The sequence below is a fragment of the Xenopus laevis genome, chromosome 3S, assembly GCF_017654675.1.
Source record: "Xenopus laevis strain J_2021 chromosome 3S, Xenopus_laevis_v10.1, whole genome shotgun sequence".
NCBI classification, from domain to species: domain Eukaryota; kingdom Metazoa; phylum Chordata; class Amphibia; order Anura; family Pipidae; genus Xenopus; species Xenopus laevis.
Genome location: NC_054376.1, coordinates 7,618,771 through 7,634,439, shown reverse-complemented (window position 1 = coordinate 7,634,439; position 15,669 = coordinate 7,618,771). Strand labels below are relative to the sequence as shown.

Here is a 15,669-nt window from a genome sequence, read left to right as displayed (position 1 = left end):
CAGAACCGGGGCTCAGACAGTCCTGAACTGGGCCGCCGAACAATTAACGCGGCACGTCGAATTGGACGCTGACCCCTCCCGACCAACTCCGACCCCTCCTTGGAAAATAATTTGGCTCTTTTTTGGTCCCAGGCCAAAAAAGGTTGGGGACCCCTGCCTTATATAACTGCATAACTCAAAATGAAAAAATCTGAACATACAACACAGATCAGGAAAAGGAACAATAATATGCTGTTTGCTGGGCAGCCAGAGAGAAGACGTACTTATTTATAGCTAGAGAAGTGCTGATCTTGGAACAGGGAGTTAATGGCACAATATTGTTATTATATATAATGCCAACAGATTACACAAGCCTGCACAGAAGAACCATGAGAACAGACGGTGTAATAGAATATTGCAACGGACTAAAACAATCAAGTAATGTTCCACAGAATATTTCCTTTTCCCTTGTAACTGGATCCTGTTATACTGAAAGAGGAACAGGTCTTGCAATACAAAACACTCCCCCCATCTGATGCATGTTTAAAGGATAAGTAAAACTTTAAAATAAGTGAATTTAAAATTGATGAGAGTGATATTCTAAGCACTTTTGTCATTTACATTCATTATTATTTTTCTTCCAAGATATTAAGGGATAAATGTGCTGTTAATATGAATGAATTTTGTTCCAACAGCGACACCTGCTGGTCAGTTTCTGAACAGTCTGACCACCAAGCAGTTGTCAGGAGAAAGAAAGAGGCTGCTCTGATGTTCTTCTGCTAAGGAATAAAATTAGAAACCTTTCTCAAATCGTTCCTAAGCAGAAGAACATCAGAGCAGCCTCTTTTTTTCTCCTGACAACTTCCTTGACTACTTGGTGGTCAGACTGGTCAGAAACTGACCAGCAGGTGGCGCTGTTGGGACAAAATGTATTCATATTAACAGTATATGTATCCTTTAATATCTTGGAATAAAAATAAAATAAATTATAAATGTAAATGACAAAAGAGCGTAGCATAGCACTTTCTTCAATTTTACATTAACTTATTTTAAAGGTTTACTTATCCTTTAATATACTGTATGTCTGAAATAATAATATCTTATAATTACAACTTCTTTTATTCCGCATAAATTTTTGGGTTTATATCCTCTTTAACAAATATTTCATCTTCTGGCTTTCAACCTTATGAAGCAGTGACAAAATACCTGCAGGGCATCAGTGAATTGCTGGTGAGTTTGTGTGAGAGACACCTTCTCCTGCTCAAAAGACTTCTGCAGCTCTGCAAACCAACAAGCAAAAGTTATGAGAAACAGCACAACCAAAGATTCTGATCACATATAGAAAGTCAGAAGCTAAAGTACCTCTTTTCCTAATCAATGGGAGGATCAGTCTGATCTAATCATTGGCCCAGAGGTCATATTATGTGCCTATAGGATGGGAAACTGTCAGACAAGGACTGCATATAGATACAGTCCTTGTCTGACAGTTTCCCATAGCATAGGCACAGATATGATAGTTGCTCACATATACTTCACATTTACTAGTCTTTCTCCCTTCACCTGTACTGCCCTTGGGTGGCACGGTTCCCTTAAAGGAGAACTAAAGCCTAACTAACAAAGTAGGTAGCAATGTAATTTAGCAGTTAAGATCTGTATCTCCAAAGATGCCCCAGTAGCTCCCCATCTTCTTTTCTGCTGATTCACTGCACATGCTCTGTGCTGCTGTCACTTACTGAGCTTAGGGACCACTCACAATATACAGTACACATAGAAATGTCACAATATAAGGCTGATTAGTAATTAATACAGATAATTACTACATGGCAGCACAGAAACCAGTGCAATTAGCATCAGAATTTAATAATCAGCAAACCTGTAGCATCAGCTTATATTACAGAGGAAGCTCATTTTCTGCTGGATAATTAGTGACGAGCCCTAAGCTTAGCTTCTCAACAGCCAATCAGAGCCCACTGAGCATGTGAGTGTCACAGACACTTTCCAAGATGGTGACCCCCTGTGACAAGTTTGAAGTCCTGGATCATTGCTGGTATCGTGAAGCTGAAACTTTAGTTCAGTATATAAAATATGGCATTTGTAGCCACATTTATTTTATGGGTTTAGTTCTCCTTTAAATCTTTAGGCCCAGGTCGTTGTGCCCAGTGTCTACAAATATGCCTGAGTTTCCTGGGACATCCTGAAATATACCACTGGTCAGCTCCAGAAAGAAAGGCCCATCACCAGTTTTATTGTAAACACTGAGTGACTTCAAGGGACACTATAATGTCAAAATTTCCAGAATTATTGTATTTAGTATAGTAATAAATCTGTGTTGGCTTTGTTCCATGGTATCTCACTGTGCAGACTGGAAACGTAGGGATTTTTTCTTGGTATTATAAGTTCCTTTAACAACACAGTTTGCCTGGCGGCACACTCAACATCAGGTCACAACCCCTTATGTGTTTCTCACTATAGCATTACTGTATAACACAATAGGTTGACTATAGCAGGTAATAAGAAGGTTGTGTTCAGCCAGTGTGAGATCATGGAAAGAGTAAAAAAAACTGATCTGGGCCTGTAACACCTGCATCGTAAAATGAATTAGTTATACAATTTGGACTGATTATTTGCATTAGACAAATATAAGGGTATAATACAAAAAAGCCATCTTGTAAATTATATCCTTATAAACGTTGAGTTCTGATGTCATCAGTTATAAACGGTGAGTTCTGATGTCATCAGTTATAAACGGTGAGTTCTGATGTCATTTCCGTCACATGACTCACTGAAACTTGTGTATTATAATAAATAAAGTACCCCAGTTGCAAAATATGAGGATATTAGAAGTTACCTTGGAGTTCCATAACCTGTATAAAAACACTCAGCCTTCGGCCTCGGTAACTTATAATATCCTTATATTTTACAAGAGGGGGTACTTTATTCACTATATAAACTGCTTATAACAGGGGCCCCAGGCCGCCGAATTTGATGCAGCGTGTTCGAATTTGACGCTATGCGCCCAAATTGGACGCCAGCATGCCCCAATTGGACACCGGTGACCAGAATTTCGACTCTAACCCCCCCTCAAAATGTAGATTATAATGCATAATGTTCCCCCTACTAGAAATTTATAAAGATATCAGAAGTCACCTCGGAGTTTTGTGACCATATAAAAGTCACATAACTCCTCTGTGACTTATAATATCTTTATAAATTACAGTAGGGGGAACATTATCCGCTATATAAACGGTGACTAGTGATGTCATTTTGGTCAAATGACTCACTAAAACATGTGTATTATAATAAATAAAGTACCCTTTGTTGGAAAATATGAGGATATTAGAAGTAACCTTGACCTGTATAAAAGCTCCTCGATGACTTATAATATCCTTATATTTTACAAAAGGGGGTACTTTATTCACTATATAATAAAAAAATGAAATGTAGAACCCATTAACAGCCAGCCTGCATTCAGCTTTCACAGAAATTAATTTAGAGAGGCAATGGAAATAATTTATCACATTAAATAACCTGTTTATAGAGGCCCCTTGCATTTAAGGAGCCTATTGAAGCTGTGTGAAATGATTTCTGCTGTTTAATTCATGGCGTTTGTGTGTAACTTTACTGTACCTGCAAATTTCTCCTCCATCTCTGCTTTCATGGTGGCTGCCTGTTCTGAAAGGAGCTTTGCTGTTTCAGCATCTCTGTCTTTCTGGGCCTGAAACAAAGAATTGGTTGAACATTAAAGGATAAGTAAACCATTAAAATCAGTGAATGTAAAATTGATGAGTGTGATATTCTGAGCACTTTTGTCATTTACATGCATTATTTATTTTCTTTTTATTCCAAGATATTAATATGAATGAATTTTCTTCCAACAGCGCCACCTGCTGGTCAGTTTCTGACCAGTCTGACCACCAAGTAGTCAAGGAAGTTGTCAGGAGAAAGAAAGAGGCTGCTCGGATGTTCTTCTGCTTAGGAAAGATTTGAGAAACGTTTCTAATTGTTTTCCTAAGCAGAAGAACATCAGTTAAAGGGATTCTATCATGGGAAAAAACATTTTTTTCAAAATGAATTAGTTAATAGTGCTGCTACAGCAGAATATTGCACTGAAATCCATTTCTCAAAAGAGCAAACAGATTTTTTTATATTCAGTTTTGAATCTGACATGGGGCTAGACATATTGTCAATTTCCCAGCTGCCCCATGTCATGTGACTTGTGCCTGCACTTTAGGAGAGAAATGCTTTCTGGCAGGCTGCTGTTTTTCCTTCTCAATGTAACTGAAGGAGTCTCAGTGGGACATGGGTTTTTACTATTGAGTGTTGTTCTTATATCTACCAGGCAGCTGTTATCTTGTGTTAGGGAGCTGTTATCTGGTTACCTTCCCATTGTTCTTTTGTTTGGCTGCTGGGGGGGAAAGGGAGGGGGTGATATCACTCCAACTTGCAGTACAGCAGTACTGCAGTTAACAGTTTATCAGAGCACAAGTCACATGACTTGGGGCAGCTGGGAAATTGACAATATGTCTAGCCCCATGTCAGATTTCAAAAATTAAATATAAAAAAATCTGTTTGCTCTTTTGAGAAATAGATTTCAGTGCAGAATTCTGCTGGAGCAGCACTATTAACTGATTAATTTTGAAAAAAAAAAAATGTTTTCCCATGACAGTATCCCTTTAAAGTGTTTCTTTATAGTGAAAGAATAATCAGTAGGTTGATGAGAAAAATTAACCTCTATCCAGAATGCCAATTAACTAAATGACCTTATTGCCGGAGCTAGGAGATTGGATTACAGAGTACATGTCGATATATATATATATATAAAACAAAGGCAAGAGATGTGCATGTATGGTAACTGAAATAGAGCCTTAGAGTAGAGGTATGGCAGGCAGCTAAAACATGGAGTAAATTAATGAATGTATGTCACTAAAAGGGCAGAGGGAGGGGGAGTGAAGGGAAACCTTTACAGGAGAGGTGACAAAAGATTGGTTTTAAGTGAGGAAAGAAATAAATGTGTAACTATGTGGACATGATATACAGTATTTAGGAAAAGAACAAGGCTGGGCGGTCACACAAGAAGCAGGATCCCCGAGTATTAAATATGGTGTGTTTTCAGTTCTGTTTTTGTGCTTATTTTCTGCTAGGATGACTGTGGTTGTTTAATACTTCTGTGCAAACCTGGTACATTTATAGAACCAAAAAGTGCTTGTAGAAATGTAAGGGTAACTGAATACATTTGCAGGATTCCAGAGGGTGAAATGTGTTTGTGCTTGTCATTGGGAAGTCTCTTTCAGCAAATTACTTAATTATTTGACTTCTCCGTTTCTATTTCTACCCAGCTGTCTTTATGTTTTGTTTTTTTTTTATTTATATTTTATTTTTTACTTTTGCATAAAACAAACATTACAACTTGCCCACATAGGGCCATATCACAGTACAATTGGCAAGATAAGGCATAATCTGAGCTTTATGTTTTTTTTATGTAGTTAAAGGGATCCTGTCATCAGTTAATAGTGCTGCTCCAGCAGAATTCTGCACTGAAATCCATTTCTCAAAAGAGCAAACAGATTTTTTTATATTCAATTTTGAAATCTGACATGGGGCTAGACATTTTGTCAATTTCCCAGCTGCCCCCAGTCATGTGACTTGTGCCTGCACTTTAGGAGAGAAATGCTTTCTGGCAGGCTGCTGTTTTTCCTTCTCAATGTAACTGAATGTGTCTCAGTGGGACCTGGATTTTACTATTGAATGCTGTTCTTAGATCTACCAGGCAGCTGTTATCTTGTTTTAGGGAGCTGTTATCTGGTTACCTTCCCATTGTTCTTTTGTTTGGCTGCTGGGGGGAAAAAGGGAGGGGGTAATATCACTGTAACTTGCAGTACAGCAGTAACGAGTGATTGAAGTTTATCAGAGCACAAGTCACATGACTTGGGGCAGCTGGGAAACTGACAATATGTCTAGCCCCATGTCAGATTTCAAAATTGAATATAAAAAAAATCTGTTTGCTCTTTTGAGAAATGGATTTCAGTGCAGAATTCTGCTGGAGCAGCACTATTAACTGATTCATTTTGAAAAAAAAAATGTTTTCCCATGACAGTATCCCTTTAAGTTTAGGACTGGTGCAACCCTTCTGTAGCTGTATCAGTAATGTGCAGGAGAATATAATGTTTATGGACATTGTTCTAGAATTTTTATAGCCTCGGGAGGTATTATTCATATCCAGAATTCTGCACCCTTCCATCAGCTGATCAAGTCACTCTGTACCCACAACAATACACAAACAGACCATAGGCCTCCCAGAATCCTCTTCCTCGTGCAAGTCACCAAAATCTTGAAAATGATCATCATGGAGCCTAAGCTCAAGGAAATGCATACCATGAATCTTCAACGGCTGATAACATGCAAGTGTAGTGAATTTGTTCTTTATATACAGTGTGACCATGACAAATTTACCCTTTGCTTCAACCACATGAATGCAATTATACAACAAACTTCATTCTTATCATCATAAATTGTGTGGCTGGACATTGTATCTTTTACACTTTAAAGCAGAAGGAAATTCTTCTTCCACTTGGGGAACTTCCAAAAGTTAGGCACCCCCAAGTGACTGTATTGACTTACCTGAAACCCCGGGCTGGTGCTCCTATCAGCAGAAAACTGCACTGGCCCGGGGTTATACCAGTGAGCACCACAGATTGATCCTCTTCTGGTTTCTTCTTTCGCAGTAGAGCGAAAAGCCAAACTTTAACTAAAAAGTCAGCTATTTCATTCTACTGCGCATGCGTCTGCCCCTGGAAATTTGAATAATCCCGGGCCGGTGCAGTTTTCTGCTGATAGGAGCACTGGCCAGAGATTTCAGGTAAGTAAAAGTAATCATTGGTACCCCCAAGTGGAAGAAGACTTTCCTTCTCCTTTAAGTCATAGTCAACAGCTGCTCTGCCAAAGAAGTGTTTCGGAACTCAGAGGAAAAACATGTTATTTATAAGAAGCACATACAGAATTATAGGAAGTTTCTTATTTGGGTACTATTGGGACCGATTTTCTATGATCCAATACACCCTGTATTTACTCCTGTAGATAGAGACCACAGAACAATCTGATTAATGGACATATTAATTAATTAACTAACAATCATTAATGGACACACATTAGGGATGGGCGAATTTTTTCGCCTTATTTTGCCGCGGAATTGACGCCCATAGACTTGTATGGCGTTGTGCGTCAAAAAAAAAAAAGACAAAGCGTCAAAAAAAATTCGCAGCAAAAAAATGTTTTGACGCCCATAGACTTTAATAGGCGTCTGCGACATTTTGCTGGCGGCGAATTTTTGGTGAAACGAAACGGGTCAAATTCGCCCATCCCTACACACATACACACTAATAATAATAATAATAATAAAATAGACCAGCACTCAGGGAGTTTCCAGCGAGTTGTATTCAGTGCATGTACAGAAAAAAACCTTTTAGCCTCAGTCCCTTTATAAAGGTTTTTCTGTACATACACTCAATACAATTGAGAGACTCACTGGAAACTCCCTGAGTGCTGGTCTGTTTAATTTTTTACGTTTATGGGTACTGGGGCAATTGTTACTGAAGTCTCTCTCTCTCTCTCTCTCTCTCTCTCTACACACAGGTATGGGATCTGTTATCCAGAATACTCGGGACCTGGGGTTTTCCGGATAATGGATCTTTCCGTAATTTGGATCTTCATACCTTAAGTCTACTAGAAAATCATGTAAATATTAAATAAACCCAATAGGCTGGTATTTAGCAGGGTGGATGTATATACCTGCCGAAAAAGCCAGTATGTGCCAAATAAAAATACATTTATTTTTTAATAAGACCTGAGATGTGCGGCTTTTCAAACCATACACACACATATATATATATATATATATATATATATATATATATATATATATATTAAACACTTTGATATTTTTATGGCAGCCTTGAGATACCTGGGATGCTGCTTTTCCCATATGATGGTAATTAGTCAGGGCTTCTTCTTCCAGGGTGAAAAATATCTTAAAGCAGTGTGAAGATACTTCAAAGCAATCAACATGTCAGTGTTTATTATAGAGAAACTTAGGCTATAATAAATCATGTTGCCGGGAGATTATTAAACTAAAAATTGACATCAGACCTGTGCTTGTAACTCCAGTGTTCGGGCTTCCACATCTGCTTTGTGGGCATCTGCCAGAGCCGTCTTCTCCTCTTGGTGTTTCTGAAGGAGGTCTCTAATCTCCTGCTCATACTCCTTGATCTTCTGTAGCACCTCGTTGGGTCCTTGAGTCTTGGCTGCGACAGTAAAAAGAATCCAGAAGTTCAGTTTGTTTCATAGCTCTCTACGTCAGCTGCCTCCCAACTGTCATGTAGCTGTCTGACAACTATTATAATTAAAGGCTAAACTCATGCCAATAAAAGTAATAGTAAGTTACTTAGGTTTTCTATGAAAAGCACATCATTTCAGTTAGTGATTTCTTAGAGTAACCAATAGGCAAACTATTCTTTTAAGTAGAATATCCTCTAATACATCCTTTAAACTACAACATACAAGTGACTTCCAAAATTAAGGACACCATTATATATAGATATATATGGCTTCTACATGGCTAATGTCACACCAAGACATTAGTAACTGTAGTCAACTTGAAGTCAGTTCCTTGTTTTCTTTGGCGGGACATACAATATTACTTTCTCCATGACAAACAACTATACTTGTTTCTAGTCAGCTACCAATACAAACTACTGTGACTGTCTGTAGCTTAAATTTTCATTGATAACCTTGATCAGCCCCTAACCACCAACGGAAGCCTGCAACCCACAACTCCCAAAATGACTATGTATGACTATGGGAAACAAGAAACACAGCAGCGATTACAGTTTTATCAAAGCTGTTGTTATAAGGTGGTATTCAGGTGGTATGTCTGGCTGCTGAAACTAGAGATGGACCGAATCAAGGATTCGGTTCGGGATTAGGCCTTTTTCAGCAGGATTCGGTTGAATCCTTCTGGCCGGCCAAACCAAATCCTAAATTTGCATATACAAATCGTGTGACTTTTTATCACAAAAGTAAAAAATGGTTTCCCCTTCCCACCCCTAATTTGCATATGCAAATGGAGGATTCGGCTAAATTTTTCTCGAAGGATTTGGGGGTTTGACCAAATCCAAAATAGTGGATTAAGTGCATTCCTAGCTGCACCAAATCCAGGATTCAGTTCGAGATTCGGCCAGGATTCAGCTTTTTTTCAGCAGGATTCGGATTCAGCCAAATCCTTCTGCCCAGACATACTGAATCAGACTTGTAATTTGCATATGCAAATTAGGGTCGTGGAGGGAAATCGTGTGACTTTTTGTCACAAAACAAGGAAGTAAAAAATGTTTTCCCCCTTCCTATCCCTAATTTGCATATGAAAATTAAGGATTCGGTTCGGTATTAGGCCGAATCTTTCGCGAAGGATTCGGGGGTTTGGCCAAATCCATAATAGTGGATTCGGTGCATCCCTAGCTGAAACTCACTCCATGAATGTTGCAGTAGACTGCGATTACCCCCCAACATCAGAATACTAGTAGTTAATGGACATTGATGGGCTATTGTAGTAACCCTAAAGTTTGCAGCAGGTCTAGTAATACACAACAACCAATCAAATGCTTGCTATGGTTGCCACAGAATTGTTCTGTGGGTTCTCCTCATGATCATTCACATTTACTAGCACTCTTGTCCTCCAAGTGGAAGTATTAAAGCCCAGCAGAAAATGTTCAAGAAGAACTTAATCCCCTTAATAAACCAACTCTGGATGCTGCATTTTGGTTACTAGGTTCCCAAAAGGTCTGTACAAGAGATTGGGTGGAGGGAGCAAACTTGCATGCCCGTCTAAGTGGATAATGATGTCGCCCAAGTAAGTATGACTGAGGGTATATAAATGATATTATAATGGCGGCATTGCATCTTACCATTCAAGTCATTCAGCTCCTGAGATGTCAGTCCTCCTTGATGTGCTTTTTGCCGCTTCTGTAAGAAAATAGAAACATAAGATGTGCACTTAATGATGAACACAAACAATTTTGGCACTAGTTACATAGTTAAATTGGGTTGGAAAAAAAGAGAAAAAAGTCCATCAAGTCCAACCCTTCCAAATGAAACATACATACACATGTGCAGTAGTTCTCAGAAACACTGCTTATACAACCAGGGCCGGATTTCCTTTTTGATGCCCTTAGGCCACCAGGACCTAGCGCCCACGAACATGCGCACATTGCGGCTTCCCAGCGCTCGTCTAGATGTGGTTGGGCGGCATGCCGCCCCTTAAAATTTGTCGCCCTAGGCTTAGGGTTACCATCTTTTCTGAAAATGTTTTCTAGCCTGTGGGGGGGGAGCGGGAACAAAAGGGGGCGGTCCATGATGTAAAAGGGGTGGAGCCACATACAGTGATGCAAAAGGGGTGGAGCAATATCACGTGATGACCAGAAGGCTGAAAAAAGGTAAGTTCTGAGCGAATTTGGGGCGGGCCATGGGCTTCTTTTTTTAAGCGTATTACAAATTAATCGGCAACTACATTGCCGGTACTTTTGTAATACCGGCCCCAGACTTGGCAGGTGTTTTACCGGCTAGGATAGTAAAATACTTGCTGGCTGGCAACACTACCTAGGCTGGGCCTTTGCGGCCTCACCGCAAATCCGGGCCTGTATACAACTAAAGGATTAATAGAAGAGTTAGAACAGCACCAAACTCAATTCTGAATAAAAAAGCCTTTATTGGTGCATTGGGCATTCCAGCAACGTTTCAGGCTGTGCGGCCTTTTATCAAGCTTCATAACGTTGCTGCAATGCCCAATGCACCAATAAAGGCTTTTTTATTCAGAATTGAGTTTGGTGCTGTTCTAATTCTTCTACTAGTATCAACCAGTGGAAATTGGCCATTGGAAAATGTGCACCAACAAAAGGAAAAAGGCGATGGCCATGTTTACTGTACAACTAAGTATTAGTTCAGCGATGCAAAGAAAAGCAAAACCTTGAAACATTTTTCAGTTGATACAGTGAATGTTTGAGTTTGTAAAGAAGAATGCAGACACAGCTATTTCTGGAACAGCCTAATAACCCTCTTTCTTCACTTTCTGTAAAGGAATAACACACATTTGATAAATTTTTCTTCATGTTTTGATTTGGAATAGAATGTGCAGTGTTCCCAATGCATTTGTGTGTTATGGCAATAAATGCTATTAGTAGTGATGGGCAAATTTGTGCCGTTTCGCGAAACGGCGAAAAATTCGCGAAACGGCGGCCGTTTTTTTGACGCCGGAGCCCGTTTTTGACGCCGGCGCCCGTTTTTTCGAAAAAATTTATTCACTGGCGGCGAATCGCGCAAATTCGCCTCGAATTCGCGCCTGGTGAATAAATTCACCCATCACTAGCTATTAGAAGGATTTTGAGTTTTATTTGCATTTTTAACACACTGCTGTTATTCTGAACACAACTGTATATGAAACCTTCAGCGCCGAGTTTAGATAAAGTGGACTTTTCTCTAGATTCCTGCACCATCAGAGCAAATGAAAAATGAAAAGAAGAGATAAATCCTGTTTTTAATAAAATGTTGAGTAGGAGACGTGACTTTTTCAGCCCAAAGTAGCCCTGTTGATTGCACCCTCTTATTATCTCCCAACAGCAGCTCTTGCCTAGGGCTACAGACCTTTGTCTATTAAATTAACACTGAGTGCTAGCCAGACAGACAGAAGGCCTGTTTGTGATTCCGATTATCCCTCATCTCCAGGGACACAAATCCTGAGCTTGAAAGTAAATGAAGAACAAAGGAGAGAAAATTGTTGGCCAACTTCAGTTTCCAGCCTGTGAGTTGTTAATAGTTTCCTGCACTATTAAATTATTTCTTATCCTAAATGTACTCATGTAATGGCCATATTAAAGCTCAGATGTGTGTGTGTGGCTTAACAGGTTGATTCGGACTGCAGAGAGGGTTATGTTAATCGGAGCTCAATCCAAAAGTAAAGGAAAACATATGACATTGTATGTCATTTTAACAGGTATGGAAGCTTTTACATAACTATGGGTGAATATCATAAAAAAGCAGCAGAGTATATTTAAAGGGATACTGTCATGGGAAAAAAAATTTTTTTCAAAATAAATCAGTTAATAGTGCTGCTCCAGCAGAATTCTGCACTGAAATCCATTTCTCAAAAGAGCAAACAGATTTTTTTATATTTAATTTGGAAATCTGACATGGGGCTAGACATATTGTCAATTTCCCAGCTGCCCCAAGTCATGTGACTTGTGCTCTGATAAACTTCAATCACTCTTTACTGCTGTACTGCAAGTTGGAGTGATATGACCCCTCCCCCCAGCAGCCTAACAACAGAACAATGGGAAGGTAACCAGATAGCAGCTACCTAACACAAGATAACAGCTACCGGGTTGATCTAAGAACAACACTCAATAGTAAAAACCCATGTCCCACTGAGACACATTCAGTTACATTGAGAAGGAAAAACAGCAGCCTGCCAAAAAGCATTTCTCTCCTAAAGTGCAGGCACAAGTCACATGACCTGAGGCAGCTGGGAAATTGACAAAATGTCTAGCCCCATGTCAGATTTCAAAATTGAATAAAAAAAAAATCTGTTTGCTCTTTTGAGAAATGGATTCAGTGCAGAATTCTGCTGGAGTAGCACTATTAACTGATTCATTTTGAAAAAAACATGTTTTCCCATGACAGTATCCCTTTAAGGTTTGGCTTTTAACTAAACACAGATGTCACCGTCTCCTGTTACATCCCAATACTTATAAAAACCATTAGCACACTACTTGCTACCATAACAGAGTATGAAGCCTTTAACATGTTTAAACACAGTGTGGATTCATCTGGAATTAGTCTCCAAAGGGTAACTAATAAACTATGCCAGCAGGCATTTATAGAAGAGCAGAAAGTAAGGTATGAAGCAGCTGAAATATCATCATTTCTTTACTTTGGAGTGAAACCTTTAAAGGCCAGTGACCCAGTGGAACAAGAAAATTAAAATGCGGAGACATTCCATAAGTCACTTCCCATTATACTTTATGGGTAGTAACACTGCAATAATTTGAAAGTGGGATGTTGTGCATTCCTGTAGTAGAATTGGGTGCCCCAAAATTATATTCTAATGCAAGTAACTAACATTTCCTGCATTGTAGTCCACTACTATAAAACTTTGTAGGTGATGAATCCAGATAATGAGGTTCTGGGGGTCAGCACACTCTAGAGGAAACATAGATTTTGTAAGCTTAATTTGCTTCAGTAAGCCAATGATCATAGTCAGGAGCTTTACTCAAAGGCCATGGTCACACAGGCTGAACACTGCAGCTGCCGTCAGACTGAGTATTTTTGCAGATCTGCTCATCTACTTCCTACATCTACAGAATTAAGAGTGGATGAACCTCATCAACCACTTATTAGTACCTGCTTAATCATAGTAGTTGTCTTGTTTGCTTACATTTCTGCTGAATGTGCTTTTACCGGGTGATACACAAAGAGGTGGGAGCCTCCTCCAGTCTGTGTGTAACACAGTAGATATACATACAGAGTTTATTATCCACTAGTGGTCTGACAATATTGTAAGTTGAGATTTAAGGTGGCCATACACAGGGAGGTCTGCTTGTTTGACGATGTCGCCAAACAAGCTGATCTCTCCGTGATATGCCCACATTGAGGTGGGCGATATCGGGCTGATCCAATCATGGGCCCTAGGGCCCAATGATTGAATCAGAATGAAGGCAATACTGGTGGTCGGATCGCGGGACCGCATCACGAATAGATGCGGCCACGATCAACGTGATTTTTTTAAAGCTGGCCCGATTGACCAGAGGGCCCCACACATGGGCCAATAAGCTGCCGACTCTGTCTGTCGGCAGCTTTTATCAGTCTGTGTACGGGGGCCTTTAAGCTATGGTTATACCGGCTGCTTTCAGCCTGTGTATTTTTGCAGGCCAAGAGAAGCGAATCTTCTCCCTGTGCCTGTACACACACAGAGGAGCTTTACACGCACACTAGTAATGTGCGGGTCAAGGTTTTCCTGACCCGCACCCGACCCTAACCCGCCCCACCGATGACGTCACAAAAGGGGCAGACAGAGCAGACACGAGACTATAAAACCGTAAGTCGGCATTTGAAGGTGGCGGGCGGGGAGAGCAGAAGAAGAGCTCAACCCGCACCCGCCCACCACCCGCGAGGAGCAGTGCGAGGTCGACCCAAACCCACCCGACCCGCGGGTATCGGGTCGGCCCACACATCACTAACGCACACGATGGTTGATAAGATTTAAATCAGTTGTGATGGGGCAGGGAGAGGATCCAGTTCGTGTCACACAGGGACACTTAATCATAGGCCTATGATTAAGTGTCCCTGTGTGACACGAAACGCGTCAGGCGTTATTCTTTTTTAGATGTGATGTAAAATAAAGTATCATATTTTATAAATATTTCTGGCTCTTGGAATCTACTTTCGTTGGACGTTCCGGATTGGTGTCTGCCTAATGTGATTTGTTGTGACGTACTCCCCTATGCTGAAGGTCTGGGGCACGTGCACCCGGACCCAACTGGGAAAGCTGTAAGCTTATCCTAATGATACATTAAGATTTGTGCTTCTCGTGAAATTTTTGGATTACTGTTTGGCCATAGCCTAAATTTCAACTAACAATATGGTCAGACTACTAGTGGATAATAAAACTCTGTATGTATATCTACTCTGTAGTCTCTGTTATACACAGGCTGGAAAAGGCTCCCGCTTCTATGAACTTATTGCACCCGGTAAAAGCACATTCTGCAGAAATGTAAACAAGCAACACAACTACTATAATTAAGTAGGTACTAATAAGTGGTTGATAAGGTTCACCCACACTTAATTCTGAAGGTGTAGGAATTTTGGTAGACAACCAATACCAGGGTCAGACTAGTGAACTACCACCAAAGGGTTTCCAATAACCAAGAGCTGTAGAGGGATGGGTGACTCACAATTCACGAGAAACTTCATGAAGGAACAGACTTCTTGACTAAATGATGCAGATGATATCAATGTTGACTTTAGCCTTAAATTGTTGCAAAATCCCTGCCAAGGGGTGTGAGTATATAATGCCCCAAGCATTAAATGATGAGACAGATTTTAGACACATGGCAAGAGATGTTGTGGCCTATTCTATCAAAATAATCTCAAGGGATTTGTTGATAGGGACATGTATGTTGTATTATTAGTCCAGGTCAGTAGTTGTTGAACTATTTTTGTTGAACGTTGAACCAACAGAGAAGAGGGGCACAGGACCCAAAGTATGTTGATTACTCACCATATGGAACAGGTGGTCCCGGTGCACCAGCCCCAGCCCCTTGGCTTAGGGAGCGGATAAACCAACAGCATACATAAAGCATACATAAAGTGGGGTATCAGGCACTCGGAAAAATTCCACAAGGGCTGCAAAGTTAAAAGTGTAATATTTATAGTAGATTAAAAAAGAAGGAACAATATCTCCATTGGCCCTACCCGTTTTGTAGGGCACTTTTAGCGGCCCTTGTGGAATTTTTCTAAATGCCAGATCCCCCTCTTTATGTATGCTATTTTTTGTTAAAGAATCCCTTGGGGTGGAATCGTTTCTTGCTTCTAGCAAATTGTATGAACAACTTGTAAATACCTACTGTATGTATCAAAACATGGGCGTATCAG

General features: G+C 40.0%; 1 protein-coding gene across 1 annotated transcript in view; it reads right to left on the bottom strand.

The window, feature by feature from the left end:
- Nucleotides 1–15,669, bottom strand: part of ccdc69.S (coiled-coil domain containing 69 S homeolog) — a 36,690-nt gene that overhangs the window by 9,559 nt on the left and 11,462 nt on the right. Inside the window, exons 2-5 of the mRNA XM_041587970.1 lie at nucleotides 9,933–9,990; nucleotides 8,122–8,276; nucleotides 3,607–3,694; nucleotides 1,186–1,259 (exon numbers count right to left, since the gene is read on the bottom strand). Coding sequence (XP_041443904.1) covers nucleotides 1,186–1,259; nucleotides 3,607–3,694; nucleotides 8,122–8,276; nucleotides 9,933–9,990 — 375 coding nt within the window. The remainder of the gene's footprint in view (nucleotides 1–1,185; nucleotides 1,260–3,606; nucleotides 3,695–8,121; nucleotides 8,277–9,932; nucleotides 9,991–15,669) is intronic.